This window comes from Anser anser (genome assembly GCF_964211835.1).
Source record: "Anser anser genome assembly, chromosome: 1".
Taxonomy (NCBI): domain Eukaryota; kingdom Metazoa; phylum Chordata; class Aves; order Anseriformes; family Anatidae; genus Anser; species Anser anser.
Window position 1 is genome coordinate 158224341 of NC_139720.1, and position 27622 is coordinate 158251962.

General features: G+C 34.9%; 1 protein-coding gene and 1 long non-coding RNA gene across 3 annotated transcripts in view; one reads left to right on the forward strand and one right to left on the reverse strand.

The window, feature by feature from the left end:
- Positions 1–27622, reverse strand: part of GPC6 (glypican 6) — an 823519-nt gene that overhangs the window by 563637 nt on the left and 232260 nt on the right. For both annotated transcript variants that reach the window (XM_083814533.1, XM_083814534.1), the window contains exon 2: positions 12734–12892. In XM_083814533.1, coding sequence (XP_083670659.1) covers positions 12734–12892 — 159 coding nt within the window. The remainder of the gene's footprint in view (positions 1–12733; positions 12893–27622) is intronic.
- Positions 13254–23877, forward strand: LOC310888158. The gene is made up of 3 exons (XR_014575840.1): positions 13254–14417; positions 15094–15970; positions 17326–23877. It is a non-coding gene; the product is annotated as an uncharacterized lncRNA (long non-coding RNA).

Sequence of the window (27622 nt, forward strand, 5' to 3'; positions counted from 1 at the left end):
AGTAACAAATAGTAACAAATGGAGTTTTCTGAGAAGGAGAGAAGCTACAGCTAAGAACACTGATGTCCTGTGTACAAGTTGCATTCAAGGAAAACAAAGTTCACCCATTCAAAGAAGAGTAACTTCAGTCAGTATTTTAAAATCTTTGCATGCAGAAGTCACTTACATTTACCTTTTTTTTTTTTTTTTTAAATTAACAATGTACTCTTCTAAATGACCTCTAATATTTTGTTCTTTAAAAATGCACTGATAAACAAGAGGTCTTGTTTTGTCCTTTTATGTGTGCACCCTATAACCAGGAGAAAAAATATCTTGCTATCAATATGCTTAGTATATATTGGTATACCACTTAACACGAATGTGAGAATGATATTCATCTCCTTATGTAAAAAAAGAAATACATAGAAATATATTTTCTATAATATATATAAAATAAGCAACAAACCATAAAAAACACATGGTCACAATATTGACTTTTTAATTTCACATTGTCATGACCAGCACTGCACAAACTTACAGGAATATTACCACCTGATACCCAGTTTGAGAACTACCAATAAGATATTCAAGTATATCTTCTTTTGCACACAGATCTTCCCCACAAATGCTCAGTGAGCCTGTTCTTTTCACCCATCATGCTGTATTTATTTATATTACAAAGATTATAACAAAGAATATAACCACCCTCACATCGCTGCTCATCCTAACTTAAATATGGATTATAGTTTTGTTGAACATTCTTAAAGTACTAAAAATAAATAAACACAATATACAGTATTGATAAGGACGATGCCAGTCTACATAACAACACATTTCCTATTTAAGGCAATTTGTAATAAATAAATATATAAACAGCAGCATTAGAGATATCAATTAAAGAGATTAAAATATTTAGAAATTTTAACCAAACCAGGAAACATTGATATTATTTTTATACTCTGTTGGGATTTTTCCTTTTAAGCTGTGCATTTGAAAGCTTAACTACAGGTATGTCTTGCACTTTGAAGTATTCTTTATGTTGAGGAAAAGCAGGTGCCAGGAGGAGCGAAGATTTACATACTACATAATACTCAACAACAACAAAAACTTCCTGCTGGTAAACAATCCCCAGGTACCAGCCTTCCACTGCTTATACCTTTAGATGCTCTACCAGGTCCTGTAACCTTTGAGAAATAAATCCATTTATTACAATGGCAATAATGACCTGCAGATTACCCGTGAGACACAGTTGCTGAGCTGGCCTTCCTTAGGCCAGAAACTTGGTGAAGTTTCAACATTCCTTCATCTTTTCACAGGGACTAAAGGTGCTATAAAAGCATAGCCAGTTCTTATCTGCCCTTCTCTCAGCTCTAATCTTCCTTTCACTCTTCTTCCATTCTCTTCTATAGAAATTGATTAATAAAACCACTTCCTTCTAGGCACACTACTACAACAGCAATAGAATCTCAGTAAGCAACCTACTGATGAGTAAGCAGAAATCCAGATCATGTTAGACCTTACAGCTTGCTGGAAAAGCTAGTCTCTGGCGTTGGGACTGCTGAAAGAATATACCACTTTGGCTTACACATAACCTTCCACAGAACACTAATTTATTCCAGAGAATACTCATTTATTTTTTGGACCCCCTTTATTGGAATTTGGAGATATATCTATACACAGTTTAAGGAGTCTGACATAAAATTGGATTGACTGATATTTAAATACTACAACTATGTATCTGCTAAATAAATTCTTTAAGTCAATACAATCTACAGAATTAACTGATTATTTAAAATGGCTTAATAATCAATATTGATAAAATGATGGGTATGCCAAAACATTGACAGAGCAGTTAAAGAGGAACGTGTAGAGGACTTCCATTTATTAATGACATTTCAAGAACAAATCTCCAAAAGCATAATAGAGACAGGAATGTGTGATGTTGGGTTTTCCTCATCAGCCTGTTGGGACAGCTGTTATTAGCACGACACAGCTCTCCATTTCTCCTCTTCTATATCCAAACTGTTCTCACACCACTGTGATTTTTCAGAGAAGGCATTTAAGCTCCACATTGACACAGGAAAATGCCATGTGTGGTACAAGTTGCACTGTACAGCTAGAGAGCAGTTAAGAAGGCTGCTTAATTTAGCAGCATCTTGTGCTGCCTGAAATATCACCATACCCATTGATTACATTGATAGAAGGAGAGTTTAAAGAAGTAAACTCCAAGAATGGTTGGATTTTGTGTTAACATGGCAAAACTGGACCAAGTAGGATGTGGCAATGTGGCAACCTCACTAAAAATGGAATTTTCACTGGTTCAAATTTCCAGACTATAAAATTAGAAATGACCTCCTCCTCTGATTTACATTGATTAGAATGACTGAGCCTTTTTTAGACCCTAGTTAGAATTAAAATCCCGTGTATGAATAAATAAGTCATAATTTTAAGAAGTTGAGTACTATCTTGCTTACAGACTCACAGAGGCTGAGGTGCTGAAACTTCCTAAGGCACCAGACTAGATAAGATGCCTCTGCTGGGTATGTACTGAGAGCTTAAATTCATATGTGGAATTGTATAAATACCAGAAAATTTACAGAGATAAAAATTCAACAGGAGACACCAAAACCCACTAATTTCCTGAGCGTGTTTAAAATTTGGTGGTAAAACTGAAAAAAAGAAAAAAAAAGTTAACATTAGTAACCTATAAAAATTAAAAATGAAGGTCTACTCGTGCCAAAACATTTTAGGAATTCATAGCATTTCATTGTGCTATAAAAAATAGAATTCTAAAAATAGTTTATAATAATGTTTCCTCTTTTAAATGCATTTTTTTTACTTGAAAATAACTTTTAACATTGTTTCAAAATTCTTCAAAATACCTGAACTTACTGAAATTCAAAACTGAATCTGTAGAGCATTTTGTTGATGTGGAAAACATTTTCAGCAACAAGTCCTTCTTCTTGCCTTGTGTAGTTACTGAAACAAAGTCTTTTCTTCAAACAACTGTTTCCAATTTTTTAAAATTAAGAAACTCAAATAATCATTATTTGCCTAAGTTGTAATAGTTAATTGCTCTGAGAATACAGCAAATTTCCTAGCCTGTATTCATTCACATGTATCAATTTCTTATGCACTGAAAGCATGTCATGTTTTTTCCCTTCTAGATACATGCTTGAGAAACTAGTTCACAGTGAGCAGAGATCATCTTGTCTTCCAGTAGTTACTCTGTGGTCCTACCAAACCTTGATTCAGCTTTTTTACAAATATTTATAAATGGACAGTGTAACTAAACTGAAAATATTTTAATGTGAGAAGAAGGAAAAATGGACCAAACAACAGAATTTCCTCAGCATGGTTTCAGTATCTGTATATTCAAGTTGTTCTTACCTGAGTAAAAATGAAATCATATAAGCTGCACACACTCACTGAAGTTAGTACTCAGCAACTATCTCCTATTGCATTTTTTGGCCATGGTCTTGCTGAGATTTCATTGACTGAAAATGGCTTATATTACTGAAATGAGCTGTTTTCACCTCCTTTCTGCTTCACATATGTCTACTGTTTTCACTACAAGAGTAGCTTTTCAAGAACAAGGAGAGCCTTTTAGCTGTGTGATGATGTTTCCTAAATGAAACATAGTGAATGGCTTTTTGATGCTACCATGATGCCACAGAAAAGTATCAATTCACAGTAAATAAGTTTCACCTAAGAATGTTAAATTAATAACCCACCATACAATAAATAAGACATATTTCAGGCTTCTTTTTCACTTTAAAATTCTTGGTATAGCTTCAGAGCACACTTCAAGTAGCAATGGTGTTCACTATCTGTCTCTCCACTAATAAGACAAAAGCTGCATCAATTTACCCATTTAAGATTGTCCCAGTAAGATGTATACTGTACTTTATGTAGTAGCAGATAGTTCACAGTATAGTATATTTGGCTCTACTTCTCTCTCTCCACCCCTTTCTCAGCTAATCTCCTTCTGGCTTATCATTACCCTTTACATATACCACCATTGTTAATGACAGGTAACTCACCCGCCCATTGCTGCAACACACAACTGTGGTATATCATTCTGAATGCATACAGCACACAGGTCACAACTAGAAGAAAATAAAAGAGTTTATATCTGCTAAAGCTTGTAAATAAATCTACATATGCACCAGAGTAAACCAAGCATGTGATTAATACATAAAAAACACATTAAGCACATCAAGCAAGACTATAGTATAGCTTGGAAAATTGGGAAAGTTAAAATACAGATTTTCAAATTAGGCACATCTAAAGGTCTCGTAGCTCTGATTAATATATGACGTTTTCATAGTTATCATTAAGTAAGGTCAACAAGTGGACCTTAACATGTCTGTTTTTAAAGTATCTCTAAAATTATTCGTATGGAATGTTGGCATGTTGTTCCTTTCTCTCCCTAAAGTGATTGTCTTAATACTAAAAGTGACATTTCCATGACATGCCTCTCAGAAGAGCCAATTTCACTCTTTTTCTTTTATTTTTTTTTTCTTTTTTTTTCTTTTTCCTGGTAAATCACAGAGCAGAAGTAAAAGTAAGGAAAAAAAAAGTTTAATTTCAAATAAAAAGGATTTTTTTTTTCAAATAAAAAAGAATCCTTTTAAAAGAATTAAGAAGGGAAGGGCAGCAAAAGGACAACAATGCCTGTCAAAAAATTCATTTCAAAAATAGTATTTCTGGATTTAATGAGGGTTGAGGACAACAAATAAGAAAAGATAAGGCTACAATTCCTATTACCCTGGGTGCTGCTACTATGTTTTGCAGCTTGGTTGTTAGTTACAGTCCCAATTTTTGATTTCTTACAGAACAGTTTTATCCTTGATGTGTGTCAGGTGAGCACCTACTGTCAGAGTAAGAATCTGGGATGGGTTACAGAGACACTGACAGCTGATTGTCTGAATACTGAAGTTTGTCTTTAGTGATATGGATTTGAGGCAGAGTCTTTTATTAATTCTATTCTATGAAGCATCTTTAATTGCTTTTTTATTTATTTTATTTTATTTTATTTTATTGGTATCTGTAAATCAGTGATTTTACTCATGGGTTAGCATTTTTAAGTCTTGGACACTAAGCCAAGAAAACAATTTCCATTATAAAATGTTAAAAACACGCTCCGTTCAGAACTTAAGGGAAGATTAAATGTCATTTGAATTTAACAGGAAAGATTTTTTTTTTTCAACCAGCATAAAATAATTAATAACTCATCACCACAGTGCTTACTCGCTTCAATGTTTTTAATGTCTTTTTTTTTCCCCACAAAACACTGCAGAAAATATGTAGAAAATTACTATAGTAAAAAAAGTAAATAAGTCTCAGAGAGCCTCAAAAGTATTTTAGATTTTTTACTCCTATATTACATTCATCAGAATGGAATTTATCTGAACAAATGTTTACCTCCACAGTATAGGCACCAATGTATAAACTAAGCACCCTCTTTAATTAATACAGAGAAATAAGCACTTAACGGAGAGATTTTTCTGATTTGATGTGTAAACTTCAGATCAGCATGGCTTGAATCTATAATTCCCTATTGACTACAGGAGTAGCCTATACTGTGGGCATCTAGTATTCAACAGATCAGATTCTGCTGTATGTTTAATAGGAAATACATTGGATCAAAAGCAGTCAAAGCCGGCTCAGATTTGGCTATACCTGGACAGTCTGTTTTCTAAGAAGATCCTTTTGAGACGACCATGCCCACCTGTTCCAGCACAGTGCAGCAGCTTGTCCTTCACTTTGTAGCTTCATAAACCTGATGCAGCTAGTTGGAAGATTACATGTTCCACTGACCAGCTGCACCTATCAAATGAAGCTGCAGAAGAACAGGGAGAGCAAGCCATACAAATGCGTGAAGTACAGATCTGGCTGCAGGAAGTGTGCAGGAGACACCAGCTCCTATAGTACTGCCTTCCAGCGCAGAACCTGACCAGGTTATAGGAGTTTTCACCACGGTCAGGAAACAGTTCTTACTACTGGGATAATTATTCCCTTCTGAGATTCCTAGGCTTGTGGCCTCTCATATTCTTGCTGATCTTCAAAATAATTTGTTTTGATCTAATGTAATTTACAGACAAATTTTGCCATAACGTATGAAATGATGATAAACAGTAATCTAAGTGTAAATCCCATAGGATTAGACCCTAAAATCATTCTTAGGCAATAGAGATTCCTGTTAGTCTGTTATCCACTCTGATAGGATTGGATGAGGTCTAAAATATTTTGTTTTGAAATGAATATTTCCTGTCAAATACAATGTAAGATATCTTTTATCAGGATTCTCTGTAAAGTTTAAAAACTTGCACCAGATGTCCAACAAAGGCTTGTGAGCAGTTACATACTTGAAGCCAGCAGATGTTATAGTTTTGGAGCATTTTCAACTGCTCTATTTTGCCCATATTTTTGGGGAAGTGCAGAAGTTATGTAGTCTGTTAAAACATAGGATAAATTATATGGAAATTGTGGCCTGCTAATGCTCTAACAGCCTAACAATTGTGGAGTTTTAAAAATCCACCTGTCTTTCAATGGGTTTTACATTTAATGGGAAATACATTGCAAAGTGACGCTTGCAAGAAAACAAAACCAAACACCATCACTTTGTCAGTGTAAATCCCATAGGATTAGACCCTAAAATCATTTGGAGGCAATACAGATTCCTATTAGTCTGTTATCAACTCTGATAGGATTGGACCAGATCTAAAATATTTTGTTTTCAAATGAATATTTCCTGTCAAATACAACGTAGGGTATATTTTATCAGGAAACTAAACTAAATTAAACTAAATTAACTAAACTAAAAATCTGATATCACAACATTCATATCATGGACTTTATGTTCTATTGCAGACATTGCAGCACTGCAGCACCAGAATAGTGTGGGTAGGTGCATAAAGTTCACAGTGTATGCTGCATCTATTCAACTTTACCACACTCCTTAGAAGCCTCCTGACTTCAAACAGCTATGTGGAAAAGGCAGACATTTCTGATTCCCTGCTTCCAAAACCCAAGAAAAAAATCACAACACCAGTCTTACTGTGAAAATAATTCCTTTTCACATTCAGTGCAAGAAAAACATGAGAAAAAATGTCCTGCAGAAAATCTATGTTTCACTTGCTGACCATGATATCAATGACGTGCGAGTGGAGTCCCATTCTGTTGCACTCACTCTCTTCTGCAGAAGTCCGTGGACATCAGTGTAGCTCCAGACATGAGCTGGTGCCCAAGCTGGACTGACAGACAGGGCAGCAAACACTGAAGCAAGGGGAAGCAGAGGACCGAAGACTTACATTGGCCATGTAGTTGAACCTCAGTGTATTCTGATTTCAAGCATCTCCTTTATATCACTCTTTTTTTTTTTTTTTCCCTTTTCTTTTCCTGGTTGAGTTTAATCAGGGATAGTATTACCTTGCTATAAGAGTTCATCTCATTGAAGAGTTCTTATTTTGTTGGAAAGCCACTTCACAAAACACATTTTTGTCACCTCCAATATCAAGGAAAGATTTATAATTTTTTTTTCCTTTTTTTTTTCTTTTTTTTCTTTTTTTTTTTTTTTTCCTCCCAGTTCTTCCATAAGCTGTGCAAGAAGAGAAAGAGGAACACATGGTTTCTGGGATGTTAGATATTCTTGCGGGTATTGTTTTGGGAAATTATGTCTGAAACTTTCTTTCCTGCTTTGTAATTTACACTGCTACTGCTGTAATGAATAGGAAATGTAAGTAGCACTAATATAAGATTGATTAATACAGACACAGATTGATCCTTATACCATTCAGTTTGTTTTCCTTCAGCGACGTCATGCTTCACACATTCTGCCGAAGGCTATCCATAACTATTCAAGCTCATGATAGTTATTCTTCCACATTCTTTCATTTTTAACACCATTGCCAAGATTCCCATCCTTTTTAAATAAGAATGAGGAGACAGTGTCTCTTTTATGAGGCTCAGATCAATCTACCTTAAATAATTTTATTTTCCATATTTTTCCTATAGCTATTTAAAGAATTAGGGAGAAAATGTCACCAAACAGATACTTGCCTCCTCATTAAGATTCATGACAAAACCGTCTGGTAGGGATGGTTTGGGCTGTTGATGGAACAATATTTAAAAGAAATTGGCTTGTCTGTGAAACAGCTGCTCAGTAATGCCACTATGCAAGGGAGTTAGTGATAATAAGATGACGCTATTATAACTACATTGGGAGCATAATATATTTTAAGCTGCTTTGAGGCATACAGTGGGGATCCAGGAATTACAGCATGATTGTTTGTCTATTGCTGGGAACAGGAAAGAGCTGATAATTTCATGTCTGCTTATTTGGCTTAGTCCTACCCAAAGTCTTGAGGCAGAAGAAAAGAACTGATCTCCTGGAACTCCTCACTTCCTGTGTATTTCCTGTCTGCTGGAAGGAGATTTTTGTTCTTTTTCCTAGATTTTGGAAAGGTTTGTGTATTGCACTGCTGAAACAGATACTGCAATCTTTGTTAGTAAAGTTGATCCTACTGTTTTAAAGTATTTTTTTTTCATTTCAAGGCTTTCTTAGGAAAGATTCTTAAGAGAAGATTCACTGCATCCTCATGCACCCAATAGTGAAATTGCAGATACTGAATATTTGGAAATTACCGTGCAGTATGGCAATGCAATGTTAAGTATACAGATGTAGGCAATATATATGTACACATCTGTGAATATGGCTTAGCCAAAAAAAAAAAAAGGGGGGGGCAATTTAGTGTAGTGATTTACGCTAATTTACACCAATCATCTAAGATATACAAAGCAAATTAAAAATCCTATTGTCAGATACTTGTCTCGCAGAGATCTCCAAACCACACATACTATTTAGAAAAGGAAAAAAAAAAAAAAAAAAGTGGATCTAGAAGAATGGAGAAAATCTCACCACAGTACCACAGTACCAGCATATTAGAAATGCTGATGACAAATGAGTAAGAAGTCAATACGATCATACAGAGATTTAGGATGCAAGAACTGATTGCCAGATAAAAGGAAAGCCATGTAACTGGTCCCAAACCATTTAATATTTTCTAAAATTCTCTGTTAAGAATTTTATTTTAGCTTCTCTTCCATACATATAGTTATTACAGATGTTAGTTTTTAGAGAGATTTGGAAAGTACTGCACTTCAGGTAAAATGAAATATAAAATTTACCTAGAAATGATTTAGGAACATTGTCAGAAGGCTGAGAGAGGTGAACCTTCCCTTCTACTCAGCACAAGTAAAGTCACGCTTGGAGTGCTGTATATAGTTCTGGGCTCCCAGCACAAGAGAGATATGGACATATGGTTGCCATTCTAGCAAAGGGCCTGTAAGATGATTAAGGGCCTGGATCATCTCACATATGAGGAGAGGCTGACAGCTGGACTGTTCAGACTGCTGAAGAAAAACCTCAGGACAATCTTATTAATGTGTATAAAACACTGAATAAGTTAACATTTATAAAGAAGTGTTTGCAAAAAAGATGGAGCTCAGTAGAGCCTAGTGACAGGACAAGAAAAAATGGTCACAAACTAAAAAACAAAAAAAGAATTAAAAAAATAAATTAATTTTTAAAAAATCCATTTGAACAAAAGAAAACATTTTTTTCACTGTAATGGTGACCAAGCACTTGGCACTTGCAAAGGTTGTGGAGTTTCCATCCTTGGAGATACTCAAAATGTATCTGGACATGCTCCTGCTCGACCTGCAGTAGCTGACCCTACACACACTGGTGCACATCTCTGTCTGTCTCCAGAGATGCCTTCATATCTCAGCCATGTTCTGATTTTGTGATTCTGTGTAAGATTCTGTGACTGACTTGAGGCTAAAAAGGCAATCTTAAAATCACAGCAGAATGAATTTCCTTGTTGAAAATTAGATCATGAATAGTAATCCAGGTCATAACTCTGAAAGGTAAAACAGACCTCAAATTATTTCTCAAAAATGAAATCAGAAAATCATCTCATCTGTGCTTAAATGTATGGATGTGGAATGAATAGTAAATGATAGATGATAGAGAGTCCAAAATACTACAAGATAAGAGAGGCAAGGCATATGAAGGTCAGAATATAATTCAACAAAGAGTCATACACCCCTAGAAAGCCTTATGTTGAGAAGGTTAGTGTACCTAGCACCTAAGACATGCCTTGTACAGAGGAAAGAAATTGCAAAAATCTACAAAACTTCCATATAACTTTTAAGAGTTTGCAAAATTATATACGTCTGCACAAACATTAAGGTTGGCAGCAACACTCGTTCAGAATAACTCTTCAAGGAACCAATCATAGTATACTCTCTATCTCAACATTACTAATTTGTTCATATAATTTGGTACTGCTTAAACGTGCTGTTCTATCAGAACACAACTCCTGTGCACAACTTACACAGGACGATCAGAACTGGCTGTATTTGTTTTATTATTTGTGTTACACTAGCATTAAATGGCAGTCAGGTATCAAAACTTCCTTGTGCAATCAAAGTACTAAATTAAAACAAAACAAAGCAAAATAAAAAGAGATGATCATGAAGAATTAAAACACAGAATTTATCTAACAATCCAATATTTGCTTTACACAAGAAAGTGTCATGACATTTTAAACTGAAAAAAATGTAGCTGGTTTTATATTGAACGACAGCCTGTTAGATGAATGCATTTTTCTATGAATGTTTGCCTCCTAGAAAGACTAAGCAGTTTTTCCATATAAGAGAACAACTTTTGAATAGTTTTATAGTGTCATTAAAATACTGAAACTCTACATAAAATTCAAATACTCTTTGGTAATATTGAGACCTCACCATGCAAGTTACCTTTTAAAATCAATGATAAGCAACATAGCTTTTAAATCCAGTTTCTGAAGACTAGATCCATAAGAATCCCAAAATACAATATTGATAACTGGTCAGTAACTTTGACCTTATATTTTACCATTAATAAAGACGTACAATGGTTTAGAGAATTTCAGATTACTCAAAAAGCCATCATGTGCTTAAGTTCATCACAATATAAAAATGCCTCAAGTTGCCTAAAAAGTAATAAAGGACTATCAGAACTCAGTAGTAAACAAGCTCAGAATTTTCATTAAACTGTCAGTGAACACCAGTAATCATCTTGGTTTCCTTCTAGAAAACAAGAAATGTCCTGCACATGTTGTTGGTGGTTTCAAACATTTGTTCTCCTTACAGACTCATCTCGTAACACTGCACACAACTTCTAGATGTTTGGTGTTTTTTTTTTTAAGACCTATAAGACAACTAATTTTGAAAGTCTATAAGAATTTAAAATTCACAATAAAAATGGAAGACATCACAGTGTAGAACACTGCGCAACCATCCACACCACAGTCCTTCCAAGGACATTTTCTAAATTATACTATAGCATCTGGTCTGCTACTCTAGCATGTCCTTATATTTTTTCCCATTCCCTCCTTTTATAACTCATCTTACTTTCTGTATCATATTGAGAATCAAAAAGAGATTAGGGAAAAGAAATCATCTTAGTTGGTTAAAAAGAATGATCCAGAATTACTTTAAGGAGTTAGGGATATCTTCAGTTTTTTTGAATGCAACCTCAAAACTTCTAAGTAATCTGTCTTCAGGGATAGCCTTTCCACCATTCTCCTACATGTGCATATATATGACCCATTAGCTGGTGGTTATTCAGACTTACTGGACCTGTTTGCAGGATTTCTACCTCCATGCAGAGAAGCAACTCTGCCTCCTCTTCACAATGCTGATTTACACATCTCAGTGCCAGTCTTTTCTACTTACACATATACAGAAATTTTCAGAGAAGTGCATTCAACACACAGATTTCTTATATAGATAAAGGCATGCCTGAACATTCTGAAGCTCTTTTACACTTTACTAGTTTGCAGTTTATGAGAAAAAATAGTGGCTTGCAAATATGTGTACAAACATTAAAAAATGTTTGATGTTCATATTTAAAAACAAATATCTAGTAAATTGTGACAAACACACCTTGAATTTACAAAAAAAAAAAAAGGTCGAGGTATCATAAAAATGTATTAGAAATAAACAAAACCCCAAAACTGTCTTAATCAACTCCTTCTAAGTTAAAGAAAAAAAAAATTATTACATCTGGAGTGGTTGGTATGAAAAACACTCCCAAATGTGGTTAAGATCTGACTGTTTAGAAGCCAGAATTCCTCTAAGAGACTGTACACATCACAAGAAAATAATGCAGGAAAATACTACAGTCTTAAAACTAAAACTAAACTAAACTAAAATAAAAAAAGCAGACTACAAAAAAACTTCTTTGTGGTTAAAAAAAAAAAAACAACAACAACCACAAACCAAAAAACAACAAATCAAAACCAAACAACAACAACAACAAAATAAACAACAACAACAAAAAATAAACAACCAAACATGGAGATCCACAGTTCATCTTGCAACAGCGAACATAATTGCAAACCTAAATTTTGCATTTGAAATTAGAAGACAAAAATTATAAACCTCTCTATGCATATCTAATCTCCATTTTCAACATTAGCCAAGCCTGCAGGCACTTAACAGTCTAATTCTTGATGTTATTGTAATTAAAGGCAATACTCACAAGGCTGATAAGCACACCAGCTGTAACTTAACCCTTATCTTAACCAAAGTGACAACTGCAAATGTGATATCTAATTGTAAAGACAACATTGGAATTCATTCTGGATCACTGTCTTTTAAATCACATAACCTTGAAAATAAGTAATTATATCCAGCCTACCATCAAACTTCTTGTGCCGGGACACAAAAGTGGTGCGTACAAAGTGACTTGTCTCCTCCACCAAGTTTTCAAACTCCAGTTTGCTCTGCTGGCTTAACTTGTCCTCCATTTCTGATGTGCAGCATGTATATTCCTGAGGGCAGATTCTCAAATGTTCCCCTGGAATCACAAGAAAAAAAGGCATTAAAAATGTCTGAATAAAGAGAGAAATGCATCAGATCTGAATATGCATGATATCCGTTCACTTAAGGAATGTAGTCTACATAAAGAGCTCTTTAAGGCTTGACCACTTCATTGGGAACAATTTGAATCTGCATCAACAATTTTGCATATCTGGGCATTCCTCACTGAGGTGGAGAGACACACTTTGCAGAGATGTTTTGATACTTCAGAAGGTGGAACCATCTCAAGATGAAAGTGATTCTTGAACTGAAGCTTTCTGCATAAACAGATGTATACTTAAAAATTCTAAGATGCTTGCTTTCTGTTTGTATTCAAAATGTCTTGAGTAACACTTAGCAATAGGACCCACTAAAAGCCATCAAAGCTTTCTGTTTTTTGAAAAACAGAAATTATGTTTTTCCACAGACAGGTTCTACATGCCCAAATACACCAAAACATTCTCCCCTTTCTTCCCTTCTTCTTAAGTGTATTATAATGATTGCGTTTGGGTGCCACAAATTTTCTTGGACAGCATTTCTTGTAAGATCCAGCAAATGCTCCACTGAATGGGAGAAAGCAATGAAGAGTTTAATTAATGCTTATGTCATACGGAAATGCAATGTAAAAGGTAATGAAAGCCTCTTATTTAATTCAATAGATTTATCTCTTGAAGCACTGTGCCAGTTCTCCTGACAATATTGCTTTCTTTGGTACAATCTGCAAGGTGAAACCAATTCTTTAGCTCATGAAATTAAAGTGGTCTGTTATTACATGAAATGTGAATTTTCAATTGACACCATAGTAGGGTGTCAGAAACATTTAGTTCAGTTTGTGTGAAGGTAAGAAATTCTGCCATTCCCTCTTGAGAAATAAAAAGAATGATCTGACTCTATGATTAAAGTTACTTGTAAAGCAATGAAAACATTTAGTTTTCTGTACACTGAATCCTGATTAAAAATCCCTCTGCAAATCTCTTAAAAGCGCAAATAAAATGATATACAGAGCCCAAGGGTTAAATAAATATGGGGGACCTGATTCTCATTTATATCAAGGTCCCTTTGTACCACTGCTGAGCCATAAAGAAGATTTAAATGCAATTTATACCTACTTTAAGACTCTTTTCACCATTCTTATTATGTAGTGAGGAGAATCAGGCCCTGAGGTTTATACTTCCCAGGGGTGTAATACATTTAGCTACTGCATCATTTTGAAAACAGCATCAAAAAGAGGTTTGTACATGCTTAGAATAAACATTGTCTTGAGTATGCCCTCACTTTATTCATTTTTTTTAATTTAGTTTAGTTTTTGAATGAAGTCTTTTGATTTGAAGCTTAGTCATTCCTCAACCCTGATCCATCTACCCTCACTTTTTTTTTTTTTTTCTGCAATAACTTATAATATATGAACTATAATGCTATGACTTTTCTTTTAGCAGCTTCAAGACTTTTTTAAAATCTCATGGCTATACATCTTCAGGAAGGATCATTTCATTATTATCAGTTACTGTTCTGCAGTACTACCTGTAAGTACCAATCATTTACAAAAACACCATTATATAAAACAATGTCAAAAACATGGGAGAAGAAATACCCCATGATCATCAAAATATTGTAAGGATTCTTTCCTATGTCTGCTATGCCTTACCAGTGCAGTAAGTTAATTCTTTTCCATTCTCAAGATCACACATCTAAGCCAGAAACAACACATGAAGAGACCAGTGAGCCAGATGCTGTCAAACATAAATGACAGTGGCAAAAAAATGCTCACTTTACACTCTGCGTTGCTATCACATTAAACAGAAACTACTCAACAGGTGACATGCGACTGAACAGGTACCATATTAAGATACAATAAGCCTTGTTTTAGTAACAGCGATGTTCTGAGTTATTAGGTGTCACAAATACAAGAAAAGTTGAAATACTGTGTCTTTAGAAGCAGTGCTGTGTGCTTGATGAAATAAAAAAATATATATCTTATCCATACATCTGAAAACCCCTTCCTGCAAAAACCCAGGTTCTTTTCTTTATTGGAAAGCACTGGGGAGACCTACTCTCCCACTTTCAGTCACAGTGGTAGTTTACACTTTCTATAATGACAATATCCTTTAGTGCTATTGATGTCATGAATTTTAATAAAATTAAATTTTATTTCCTCTATTTCACTTTTTTTTTTTCCGTATAGTTTTCTTTGTTTTTCAGAACTGCCGGACTATCAAGTGAACTAATGTTATTGATGTTATTCATCAAGGCACTGTGTTTACTGAGTAACAGCCGTGGGTCTAGGTTTTTAAGTTCTTATGTCATGCTGAATATTATGACACATTCAAGTATATTGAACACAGTATGAGAGTCAATTTTGTAGCAATATTAATTTTCTTCTTGCTTATTTATTTATGTTCTTTTTTCTTTACTGAAAAAACTACTTCCCAATTTACTCTAAAATCCAGCTTAGCTGCTACAAATTCATTCAGATTTCTACTGTACTTATTTTTTATACCTGTACATATATTTTCATTTTTTAAAAAAATTTAATTCAACAGATATTCATTTATTCATGAGTCTGTTAGCTGATGAAATGTGAAACTCCTAATTAAATAAATGCTCACAGCTTCTATATCACCTCATTGCTTTGATCTCCTAACAACGTGTTTTCCTAAATCATGTGTACTAACATCTTCATTACAAACAGATTGCTAATTTATAATCAGCTTTTTTTTAAAAAAACAAAACAAAACAAAACATTTTTATTTCCTCTCCCTGCATTTTCATGGAAAGAACTAATAATGAAAAATGTCATGCTGCTCTTCATATTTTGTTTCAAGATCATCTTTTTCTTCCTCCAATTTCCTACACTGGAGGCTCAGGTCAGGTTACAGATACAGCAAAAATATTTTCCTTTGCCCTGTGGCGGTGGAGTGTTGACCTATCAGCTTGAGAGGTTCAGGTGCACTTAGCAAAGATGAAGGCTTTGAAAATTGAGGCTCATAAGCTCTATCATATTTGTACTGAGCATGAGTGGCTGCAGACTCCAAAGACTCACAATTCGGTCCAAACCTTGGGATGTTTCCCAGGAATGGTGAGTGGAAACTCTGACAAACAATCCTTTCTGTATGCGTAATATTAATGTGCTTTTTAACAGTAGTTATTTCGTGTTTGTTCTTATTAAACCTCCAATTTGTGTTAGAATGGACAAATCATTCACTCGATCATTAGAAAAATAAAAAAGGTCATGATTTTCTCCAAAGAAAAGTAATTTTTGGTTTGTTTGTTTGTTTGTTTTAAGAGGTATGCACTTTATTTTGGATTTTTCCCTTATTTTGTGCAAATCTGTGACAGAACAGACTGCTTGAACTGGAAATAAATCTGCAGGCTTTATTTGATTGGGCTTTCTCTATTTCCTTGAACAGGATCATTTACCATTTGTGTTTTATAACATTTGTATTTTGTCACTTAGAAAAGAGTTTAATCACTGATTTGTGTATTTACACACCTTATGTATTTTGCAGGCTAAAAGTATGATCACAGTTTATGTACAAATTCTTGCCTGGGAAACTCCAAGTGATACATATGCATGTGCTAATTTTAGCAAAGATTTTTATGCTACAATTGTCATTGGATATAACTGACTAATTTTTCCTTGTGGTAAATGGTGTCTCCACAGACAAATTTGACAGAATGTGGTTACCAGCATTTTGCCAGATTAAACAAGTATTAACTCAGCAGTTCCCAGCAACCTACACTAACTCTTCTAACGACCATTTTCATCTGAAGATACTGACCTACATACCTCCTTTTGTAACCTATGTTATCAGCCACTAGTATTTCATTTTTATTACAACTGTAATCTCACATCTGCCTTCATATGATCCAAATTGGTCAATTTTGCAGGTGAACTTGGTAATTTGGCTAGCATGTTGCTTTGAAGTGTGATAAAAACAGTTTATAGATTTTTTTTTTAAATTCAGATAGTTTAGTTTCGTGTCCCCAAAACATGCTACACAAGAGTTTTTAAAAAATTGCAATTTACAAGTCTCAAGCTGAATAAATGTTTCTGATATGTATAAAAATGCCAGAACTGATTTAAATGTGGTATCTATTTGGAGAAGATGGAATTTGAAGGAACAGAGTAAACCCTATGGAATATAACACTACCCTTAACAATCTTACCACCAAATTTCCTAAATACCTGATGCAATTGCTGGTTACAATATTAGAAATGGAAGCATAACTGTATAAAATGTTTACAGTGTCAGATTTTTATTTATTTATTTATTTATTTATTTGGGGGGGGAGGGGGAAGGAGGAGGTCACATTGCATGTTTAACAATTTCAGTAACACTTCTTTCTGAGGTAGCCAATATTTTATAGTTTCTATGCTAATCGTAATTTCATATATATATATATATATTTATGATTTTCGTCTTTCTACAGAATGGTTGGATGAACTCTATGACTGGTGAGAACTGAAACTTACAGTGACCATACTGCTTCATGAATCCAACAATGAATAAATGCTAATAAAAAAAAAGTGTGAATTCAAGGTGTGCTTTCAAACTTGGACACTCTGTAGGTATCAACAGAGCCTAAAGGAATTAAAGAAGCTTTTTTGAATTGAAGGTTTTCATCCTTCATACTGCTAATTAGATTAATGTTATTGGGCTTCCTCATTAACCATGTTCTTTAAAATTATAAATATCTGTCTTTACAGATCTGCTTCAGACCTGCTTATATTCAGTCTTTCATGGACAAGGTAGTGTAATTTACTATACACTTCAGAGCTTCTAATCTCTCAGCTCTCTGGAACAGATTTGCTTCTACATTAATATTTTCCACCATATTTTCTACATTTTTAAAATTACTTTTTAAATGCTTAATAGAATAAAAACCAAACCAAACTCTCATTCAGCTTTAACCCTTGCCCACTCTTTTGAGATTTAGATCTTTTTCTGCATTGGCAAGTATGTTTCTGAACACCTGCTTTTCAAAGTTTGCAGTTTCTTAAGTGCTTTACTGGTAAAATCTGGAGCACTGGAGAACTTTTTATGATTGCATTATTAAGTTTCTATTATGGAAAACTAGTTTTCCCCAACACTTTCATCAATCTGCCACTCAAACACGTGAATAGAAAATGCTGCTGTAGAACAATTTAACTCACAATCAACTTTAACTAAAAAAATACTAAACAGCAGTGTCATATTTTCTGCATTAAATTATTTAACTAAATTAGAAACATGAATTTCATCACCTCAGCCACTATTCAAATTGTGAAAATGAAAATATCATTTTGTTGGACAAAATCTGATCTCTAACCAAAAGACCTAAGGCTTCTTCTGAATTTGTAATTATCTTCTCTGTGGGGTATAACAGCCTGCAAGCAGCCTCTGTAAAATTCCACCTGACATTCAAGACACAGAATTGAACTTTCCTACTTAAACTAAAAGGAAACAGATTATGATTTAAATTAATTCCTTTGTAATGTTGGCCTGACAAGTGATGATTGGAGCAATTTTTACAGAGATAATGACAGCTGAAGGAAGGGAGCAAAAACTGTCTGTAACATACAGATCAAGTCGTCAGACATCACTCCCCTAATTTTAATCACTGGAACGCTGAACTTGCAAAACTTGCATGTCCAGTGGATTCCAATAAACCAGTGCAACTACTCTATGAAGAAGAATGACTCATTTGTTTTCCCTGTACCCAAATAATCTTTCCTCAGATTCCTTTTGTTCCTTGAGTGCTTTCAGGTCAATTAAAAAATGAATGCCTTCCAAACAGACCAATAATTAGTTAACAGTCTCTTCATTATGGGTCCCACAGGGAACATTCATTTACAAGAAGCCCTGACCCTGTAGTCCTTGGGAAGCACTCAGTAATAAGTTACAGAAGCAGAGGCCAAGGCAAACCTGTTCAGACTAGGACTACACAGATGCTAAAGAAAGAGAAATCCCTAGAGCCTTCCTAACTAAACTACTAGAAGCAGTATCACTACTCTAACACTCAGGTTCATTTTATTTTCCAAGTATAGACAGCCAGACAATTGGTTTTTGTTAGCACAGTTTGTGAGAAGAATCTTTAGTTACCTCCTGGGGGGTGTATTACTGGCATTTTGCTCAGTGCGTTGTGGAAAGCAAACCATAAGGCTGTGATTCGGTACCGTATAGTTTCATCATCTCACTGGCTAGATGGCTGCAATTTTCTGACTTCAAAGTTTGTTTCCACCCGGGAATAGTGGCCAACTTCCCCTCCCCATCAACCAACTTTTGCTATTTGTTATGTCCCCTACCATAATATCAGAAATATCTTATACAGCATTATAGTGAGAAAGAGAATACCAGCAATGCATTACTTCACTATGATCACAAAACACAGTGAAAGCATATTTTGTATTTCAGCTGCTCTCAGGACAATTTAGTTATTAGCAGGATGCCCAGTTATAGGTTGCCCAGAGAAACTGTGGATGCCCCATCCCTGGAAGTGTGCAAGGCCAAGCTGGTTGGGGCTTTGAGCAACCTGGTCTAGTGGAAGGTGTCCCTGCCCATGTCAGAGGGGTTGGAATTAGATGATCTTTAAGGTCCCTTCCAACCCAAACCATACTCTGATTCTATGATAACACTGTCCACAATCATGTAATTATAAACATTTTGATCAATGTGTCATATAACACTGAAATCCAAAGATGTAATTGCAGCATGTGATGTATCCAGACAGATTTACACTGCTTAGTTCAAGTACCCATAGAAATATGACAATAGGACAGAGTGGAGTCCATTGCCTGAGCTTAACTGGATAGGCTATACTGACAAAATGAATCCTTAAGGACAAGCCCAAAACAAATCCTTAATGGTTACCCCATTAGTAATATACATGCAACAAAAGTTAAAGTTGCGTGAACTACAATCATGACATTTGATTGCACTGTCAAGAATACTTTAAAGACATGCAGATCCCTTGCTGATCACTGTATTGTCATATATAAAATCCATGTTTCTAAAATACTAAACTTAGCAACATCAGTTTAAGAGTCCTTAACCACAGTGCTCTTCCCTCATTCACATAGCTTCAGTCAGCCTAAAGAAACCTTTTCATGCTAACATTAAACAGATAAACTTATCTTCCTGTCTTTTGGTTTGTAATGACACACTTTCCTGCAATGTCAGTTGTAGAAACAGTTCACAAAGACAACTACAATATATGTCATGCTGATCTTAATATGAAGGCAGTATTGGGCATTTTGGTGATAAGACTTTGGTGTTTCTGCCATAAACTGAGATACTCATCAGCCTAATCACAGAACTCAGCTAAGCCTTTTAACTTTCACTTTCCTTAATTGCTTAAGGAAAAGAAGGTATAAAAATGGAAACTAAAACTTATAAAGACCTCAGAGACCTTTTATTGTAGTTGCTCAAGGTCTACCCATCAAAGTACAGGGCCAGAAGCTCTGTCATTTGTCTGTCTTTTTTTTTTTCTGTCCCTTCCAGATCCTAAGTATTAACCTAACTATGGCAAAAGTTGCAAGGCAAAAAGCGAAGTAATTTTCCGTGTTTGTGTGTTTTTGACTTTATAGGTGGTTTCACACTGATAGACAGGTAAGGTCCAACATACTGCTCTCTCATTCCCCCTCCTCAAAAAAAGGGGTGATAAATATGATGAAAAAAAGGGACATGGGTTGAAATAAGGAACAGCTTAAAGTAAAAGTAAAATAAAATGCAAAGGCTGCTCAGAAGCAAAATGAGAAAACAATTATTCTCTGTAACCCATCACCAAGTGATGTTCAGCCATGTCTTGGGAAGTAGAGCCTCAATACAGGTAGCAGTTCCTTTGGGAAGACCAAGAGTGCCCCCTTCCTCCTTCTCAGCTTTTATTGCTGGGTGTAATGTCATATGGTATGTAATGGTATCTTGTGTTCTTTGGTCAGTTTAAGTCATATGTCCTGGTGATGTCCTCTCCCTACCTCTTGTCCATCCCCAGCCTACTGGCCTTGGGAGACAGCTTATATGCTGTGTCAGCACTGCTCACCAATAGCCAGAACATTGGTGTGATACCAATGATGTTCTAGATACAAGAGCACTATATGGGCTGTTGTAGGGAAAGCTAACTTCTTCCCAGACAGACACAGTAAAACAGGAAACAAACAAACAAAAAATTAAATTAAAATAAAATAAATAAAATAAAAATTAATAATAATAACATAGGAGAAAAAAATATTAAAAGTGAAAACAAAACAAAACAACAAAAAAATCTTTCCTTTTTCTGCCCACAGAAGCCTGCTAGAAATATGGCCAGAAGTAAACTAATAAAGAAATCCCTGAATACAAGAGAGTCCAAGAACATGCAACGAATAATATCCTGTTACCCTCCATGCAAAGGTTCCACTGTCTGAGAGCTAAGTTTGGTGCAGCTTGGCTGCGTGAACTCAGCTCAGTTTTACAGATCTAATTACTGTTACAGTATGACAAAGTCAATACTAAAGCCATGAAAGGTACTGGAAACAAAACCACTGACAGGATTTTGAGAGTTGGAGGATTTAAAAGAAGCCTACCTAATATGGGAAGGTATAAAAACCCATGAAAAAAAAAAAAAAAAAGTGGCAAACTGGAAGGTAGATATCCAGCAACAAGGAAGATCAGCCCGTTCCCTGCCTGACTGATGACTGCATAGCCACCAGAGAGTTATTGGGTGTCTCATCATTGATCATACTAGTGCTTTGCATCGTAGGTCATTACTCTTAGTTATCCATCATGTATAGTAACCAGAAAATGATTAACATGTGCTTTTATGTTGTGTGTATCCTGCTTGCAGAGTCTCTTGGTACACATCAAAATTTACTAAAAGTGAGTCAGAGAGGGCTGACTCCCAAGGGTCAGGGGAAAAACTGCTCCCGGCCGCTCTAACTAATGGGTCAGGTGGAAGAAGATAACCTCAGTAGAGGGGTGCCTTTCTTCTGCAAGCTGCTTATTGCCAGTGGCATCTCCTTCAGGAGGATGGACTCAGAAGTACAGAAATAAATATTTACTTCTTTCCTAAACGTGTACAACAGAATGTTCTGTGACTTCCCACAGTAAAACTTATGCAATTTAGGAACTCAGACCTTTTTCTTCCCACTCCTACCAAAAATGACACTTCTTCAGTGACAGGGGATACCAGCTGACACAGGAGGAAGAAGTATGGGTACAGATGTTCACTGATAATGTGATGCTGGAAAGTTCTTTTATCTAATATTTTTCCTACTGACTTTCTTTGACTGTTTTTAGGCTGTTTTGGTTCACTTATATGACAAACATAACTTCTCTGTACTGAAAAAAATGTGCAGTAAAGTATGAATAAAAAAACTGAATTACAAGGTTTTTAATTATCAATATGAATCTAAAGATTCTTTATAGATATTGACAACTATAGGACGAGACCACTTGCTCTATTATTAAAACATGGATAGGCAAACTTTTGATGAATAAGCAGGAAATTCTGAAATATTTTCAATAAATTTTATTTCCTTAGGAATTTCAAGATTCACCAAGACAGACCAACATCCTTGAAATCCTTTGTTCACTGCTGCTATCAGGCTGTTAGTTCCAAAAACCAGCTGACAGATCTCCAAGAGCCTGGCTACAGGCTGAGGTGTCCAGGTCCTCCCTTCTTTCCGGCAAGCTGAACCTTGAAGAAACTCGGTGAAGAAACCGAGGCACCAGGCAGCTGGTATGTGTGTCTGGGGGCCTGGAAGTATTTGGGCTAAGGATGCTTCAGGCAATAGTGCTGCTCCAGTAGAGGTAGGGAAGACAGGAAGACTTCTTAATTCAGGGCTCTGTGGTTTCTTTGCTGTTACAGACCCAAGGCTTTCTGAGAGCAAGCCGGTTTTGAAAATCTACGTATTTTCCAGGATTTCTGTGATAGAAGATAGAAATCCTCTATGCTTCTTGTTTGGGTCAAGTTGTCAGGGTTCTGTACCTTTTCTTGTGCATCCAAAGGCTATAGTTATACCCCTAGATAAAATGGGCTCAGCAAATGATACATATAGTCAATTAAAGAGGGCTTGCACCCATGTTTCTTAAGGCTAACACTCTCTGTATACAATGAATCTGGAACCAAAGTAGTTGAACAAGTCCTTGGTCCTTTTTCAAAGATCCTGAACCTTGATTAGTGGAGGGTCCTTCAGAGGATGAAGGACTCTGCATTCAGGGAGCCTGGCAAAGCAGTAGTGACATTGTCTTTGATTTTAAGAGGTCCTGAGGAGGACACAAGGCAGATGTACCTTGCACTTCAGATGCTGCAAACTTGTAAGTACAAGCAGTCTTGCAGCCTATCAGAAAAAAAAAAAAAAAAAAAAAAAGCTTCCAATATTCTTTAAATCAATATTTTTGAACATAGCTTTGCTCTGAGAAATTTTAACTCATTATAATTGACAGCAACTATGCTGTTATCAGCTAGCACAATAATTTCTGCCAAAAGGAAAACGAAAGCTTTTAGGAGGAGTAGACAGTATCTTAGCCTGCAACAACTGCAGCTTTCAACTGTTTCAAGTAGTGTCTGAGATCTGATTTTATCATTAGTCCTATACATTTGTTGTTGTTGTTGTTTGTTTTATTTTTTTTTCTATTAAATTTTGCCACAATTAAAGACTGAACAAGTTTTTAACTCTTTCTACTACTGCGTTTTGTCAGTGCATGTTTTGTCAGTGCCTGAGATACGTGGCAAGGCTCAGGGTCTCCAAAATCAATGACTGCATGTAAGAGTTTCTTGCCCTTCCAGTGTTCTAATGCTAAAGGTTTGACTTTTATGATTAAAGATCAGCTTGAAAAGAAATCCCTGTCTAGATCTAGTCTTCCGTTATGCAATCATATTCTTGAAATGACATTTTTGACTGAAAAGGAAAAAAACAAAAAAAAGACTCCGAAGTACTTTTACAGACTTCATAAAAGCATTTAAATCCAGAAGATTTTATTTTATTTTATTTATTTTATTTTATTTTATTTTATTATTTTATTTTATTTTATTTTATTTTATTTTATTTTATTTTATTTTATTTTATTTTATTTTATTTTATTTTATTTTATTATTTTATTTTATTTTATTTTATTTTATTTTATTATTTTTATTATTTTATTTTATTTTATTTTATTTATTATTTTATTTTTTGTTTTGTTTTATTTTATTTTACTTTATTTTATTTTTAAATTAAAATAATATTTTGTGCTCAGTCTTATAGGCACTGAATTTTCCTTGACGAATCAGTAATTCTTCTTCGTTATGGTTAAACAAGTTATTTCCCATAAAGATGACAAGGCAGTATAACCTGTTTACTTGTGCACTTCAGCTGACATAATATGGACAGATATCATTAAAAGGGAATTCTTTTTCTATGCAGGAAATTCTCTGCAGATAGAGCCAGGAAGAAAGGAGAGAAAGACTACTTTCAACATCATGGCTGTTTCTGGTTATTTCTCGTTAGTATTAGGAAGATTCTTAGGCTTCTGTCTACATCAGAGTACTTAGAATACATTTTTTTACTTGGTTCTTTCTTTCAGAAACTACACAGAACAAGGCATTCCTTGGCTACTGCTGCATGGATGGAGCCACAGGAAGATGTATCACACTAATTACAGATGGAAATTTCAAGCCAACTTAGGTCAAGTCTGTAAAAAACCTCTGCTAGCTTTGCCCAGCATACATCTAAAACTGTAAAATAATTGTAAAACTCCTTTTATTACTTTTGTTTAATGACAGTGAAAGACGATACTAGTCAATAATAGTCAATTGTCAATACTATTTGCTTTATCTGTCATTAAAAAGTAATAACAATAACAGAAAATGTCATAATAAAACTCACAATATTATTTTCCGGATTACTACCATTATTTGCTATCTAAAGGAAGTCACATGTATTTTATTTTCTTGTATATCACAAATTTAATTATAAGAAATGACTGACAATGTTCATTTAAAGTGTACACCTAGTAAACCATATACGTGAACAACATTAAATTATCTTTTCCATTTTTTCTAAGGTATCTGTCTTCTTGGCAAGTAAAGGTTATATCTGTAATTAACAGCAACAACAACAAAAGTGCATTAATTTATCTGATAAACTGTGTAAAGCACCTATGGGAGGTTCTTCACTGATAGCTATATAGACTGTCACAGGAGCAGACCTTCTATTTCTATATGACTTTAAGTTACTGCACTACTGTGTCACATTTCTGTAATGTGTGCCTCCTCTGGTTTGATTTAGGGTCCATGAGGAGATACAGGAGATGGAACTCGGCTCTGGTGTGGTGATTTAATCAGGCCAGAAAGTTGTTGCTAAAACCAATAATATGTATAAATGATGAACACTTGCACAGAATTACTTATGTAATTAAATGCACAGCACAAAAAACTACACTTTCTTCCTGTGAAACAGTTGAAAACATTTTCTGAAAATTTGTAGCCGAGTTTGGCCACTTCTGTAATGAAAAATATCAAGATAAGTCTGCTTATAATGCATTTATGAGATAAGGCAACAAATCACATTCTGTAAAAGACTCAGATTACAAAAAACAAAGTCAGAATGGTTTATAAAAAGATGTATAAAAATACGCACACCTGTAAGTAAATAACCTCTTCTCTCGGTGCTTTTCTAAATTAGAAATTAGGGATTCACAACCACAATAAATTCAATATATTACTAGTTAATAGCTCTCACAGTATTTTATGATTTTGAAAGAGATTTATAGTTTTATAATGAGGAAAATTATAGTCCAGGTGCCATTAACTTCACTAAAAGCTATTCATATTTTTTTTTCTGCATTTTTAAAGGCAAATACTGTGTACTTGATGTCAAGCTACAGATCTGTGATTATAGACTTCTAAAAGAGAATCAGCAAGCAGAGATTTAATGTTAATTTGAGGCATCATTCAGAGTCAACACACCATCTAAGATATGTCTGACAAAAAACATTCAAAGTACAAAATGATCAAGGTGAATTTGTGTCTGTTATTTTATTGGTAAATCAGATTTCTTAATGTTAACAGAATTTCCTTTAAAGAAGCTATATGATCAGAACAGATTAATTAGATATAGATTAGAAGTAATACAGTGAACAATGTCCACAGGGTTGAAAGTGTAACTGATCAAAGAAAAAAAGTGGAATCACATTCTCTGACCAATGCCTTGCTTGATTAAATGCTCCCACAGCATTGCACGATCATTTCTGCACCTTAATTCTTCTGCTCAGAACTGAACACAGTTCGCCAACTTTGTTTCACACACACTCAAGCTAAGATCATCTTTCATTTTGATCTAAGTTTCCCTTTTCCAAGTTGGAATGAAACCACAGACCTCAAAAATAAAACTCATCCAAACTTGTCATATTTTTCTCACTTACCTTCTTACTCAATGCATAACTTCATATAAATGTGAGGTTCAACTGTGACTCAGCCTTTTTTTTTTTTTTTTTTAATCAGATCACAACCTTTGGATAGTTTAAGTTTGATTTTAGATACTGTAATTAAATTGTCAACCAAAGGCCTAATGCTTATGAAACACAAGAAAGGGGACTGAAAGTAACGGAAACAGAGAGAGAATTCAAAATATTAATAATTGAGGATATAAATAATGCAACATTTTTCCAGAAAGATCCCTGTTATTGTTTTTTGAATTGCCATAAACTCTCAATTAAAAAATAAAAATAAAAACAAAATAATAATAATAATAAAAATGGATGGAACAAAACCTCCTATTATATTTTGAACTGAATAAATTTACCAATAATACTACAGCATTATGTTATTTTAGGACCACAGGAGAATCAAGTACAAAGAATATGAAGTGTGCGATTACCGTGTTAGTTTCAGCTAGGATAAAGTAAATTTTCCTCCTAGGAGCTGGTATGGTGCTGTGTTTGGGATTTAGGATGAAAATAATTTTGATAACACAATGATGTTTTAATTGTTGCAGAGCAGTGTTTACACCAGGCCAAGGACTTTTCAGCTTCTCGCTCTGTCCTGCCAGCGAGCAGGCTAGGGGTGCAGCAGGAGCTGGGAGGGGACAGACGCAGGACAGCTGACCCAAACTGGCCAAAGGGGTATTCCCTACCATCTGATGTCATGCTGAACAATATATAGGGGGGCTGATGGGGAGGGGGGACCGGCTGCTTGGGGACCGGTGAGCAATTGCATTGTGCATCACTTGTTTTGTACACGCTATTAGTAGTAGTGCTATTATCATTATTATTATTATTTTCTGTCCTACTAAACTGTCTATCTCAACCCACAGGCTTTCATTTTTTCCTGATTCTCTCCCCCATTCCAGAGAGGGAGGGGAGAGGGTCAGCAAATGGCTATGTGGTGCTTAGCTGCTGGCCGGGTTAAACCACAACATTAGGTAGGCAGCTTCTGCTCAAGATGACAGAGCAATATGGGTATGAGCCTGATTATACCACATGCTTTGGGGCTACAAATTAGTCCCCCTTTTTTTAGCAGTTTTCTGCTTAAGCCAGACTTGTAAACAGAAAACCTTCCAAGTCTTTCATACCTTCTTAATTCATGGCTCTAGATAAACCAAAATCCAAGGTCAGGCTACATGCTCTAGACCCAGAGAAAGCTTTAAAATTGCAGATCTCCAAAAACCAATGGTTGTCCTTCCTAAAGGTCCACTCTGCAACAGATACACTGTAGCTAATAATTCTGTTCTAATTTCAAAATTTTGAGTAGTATTGCATGCTTTGAATGCAATACCTTGATTTTTTTTTTC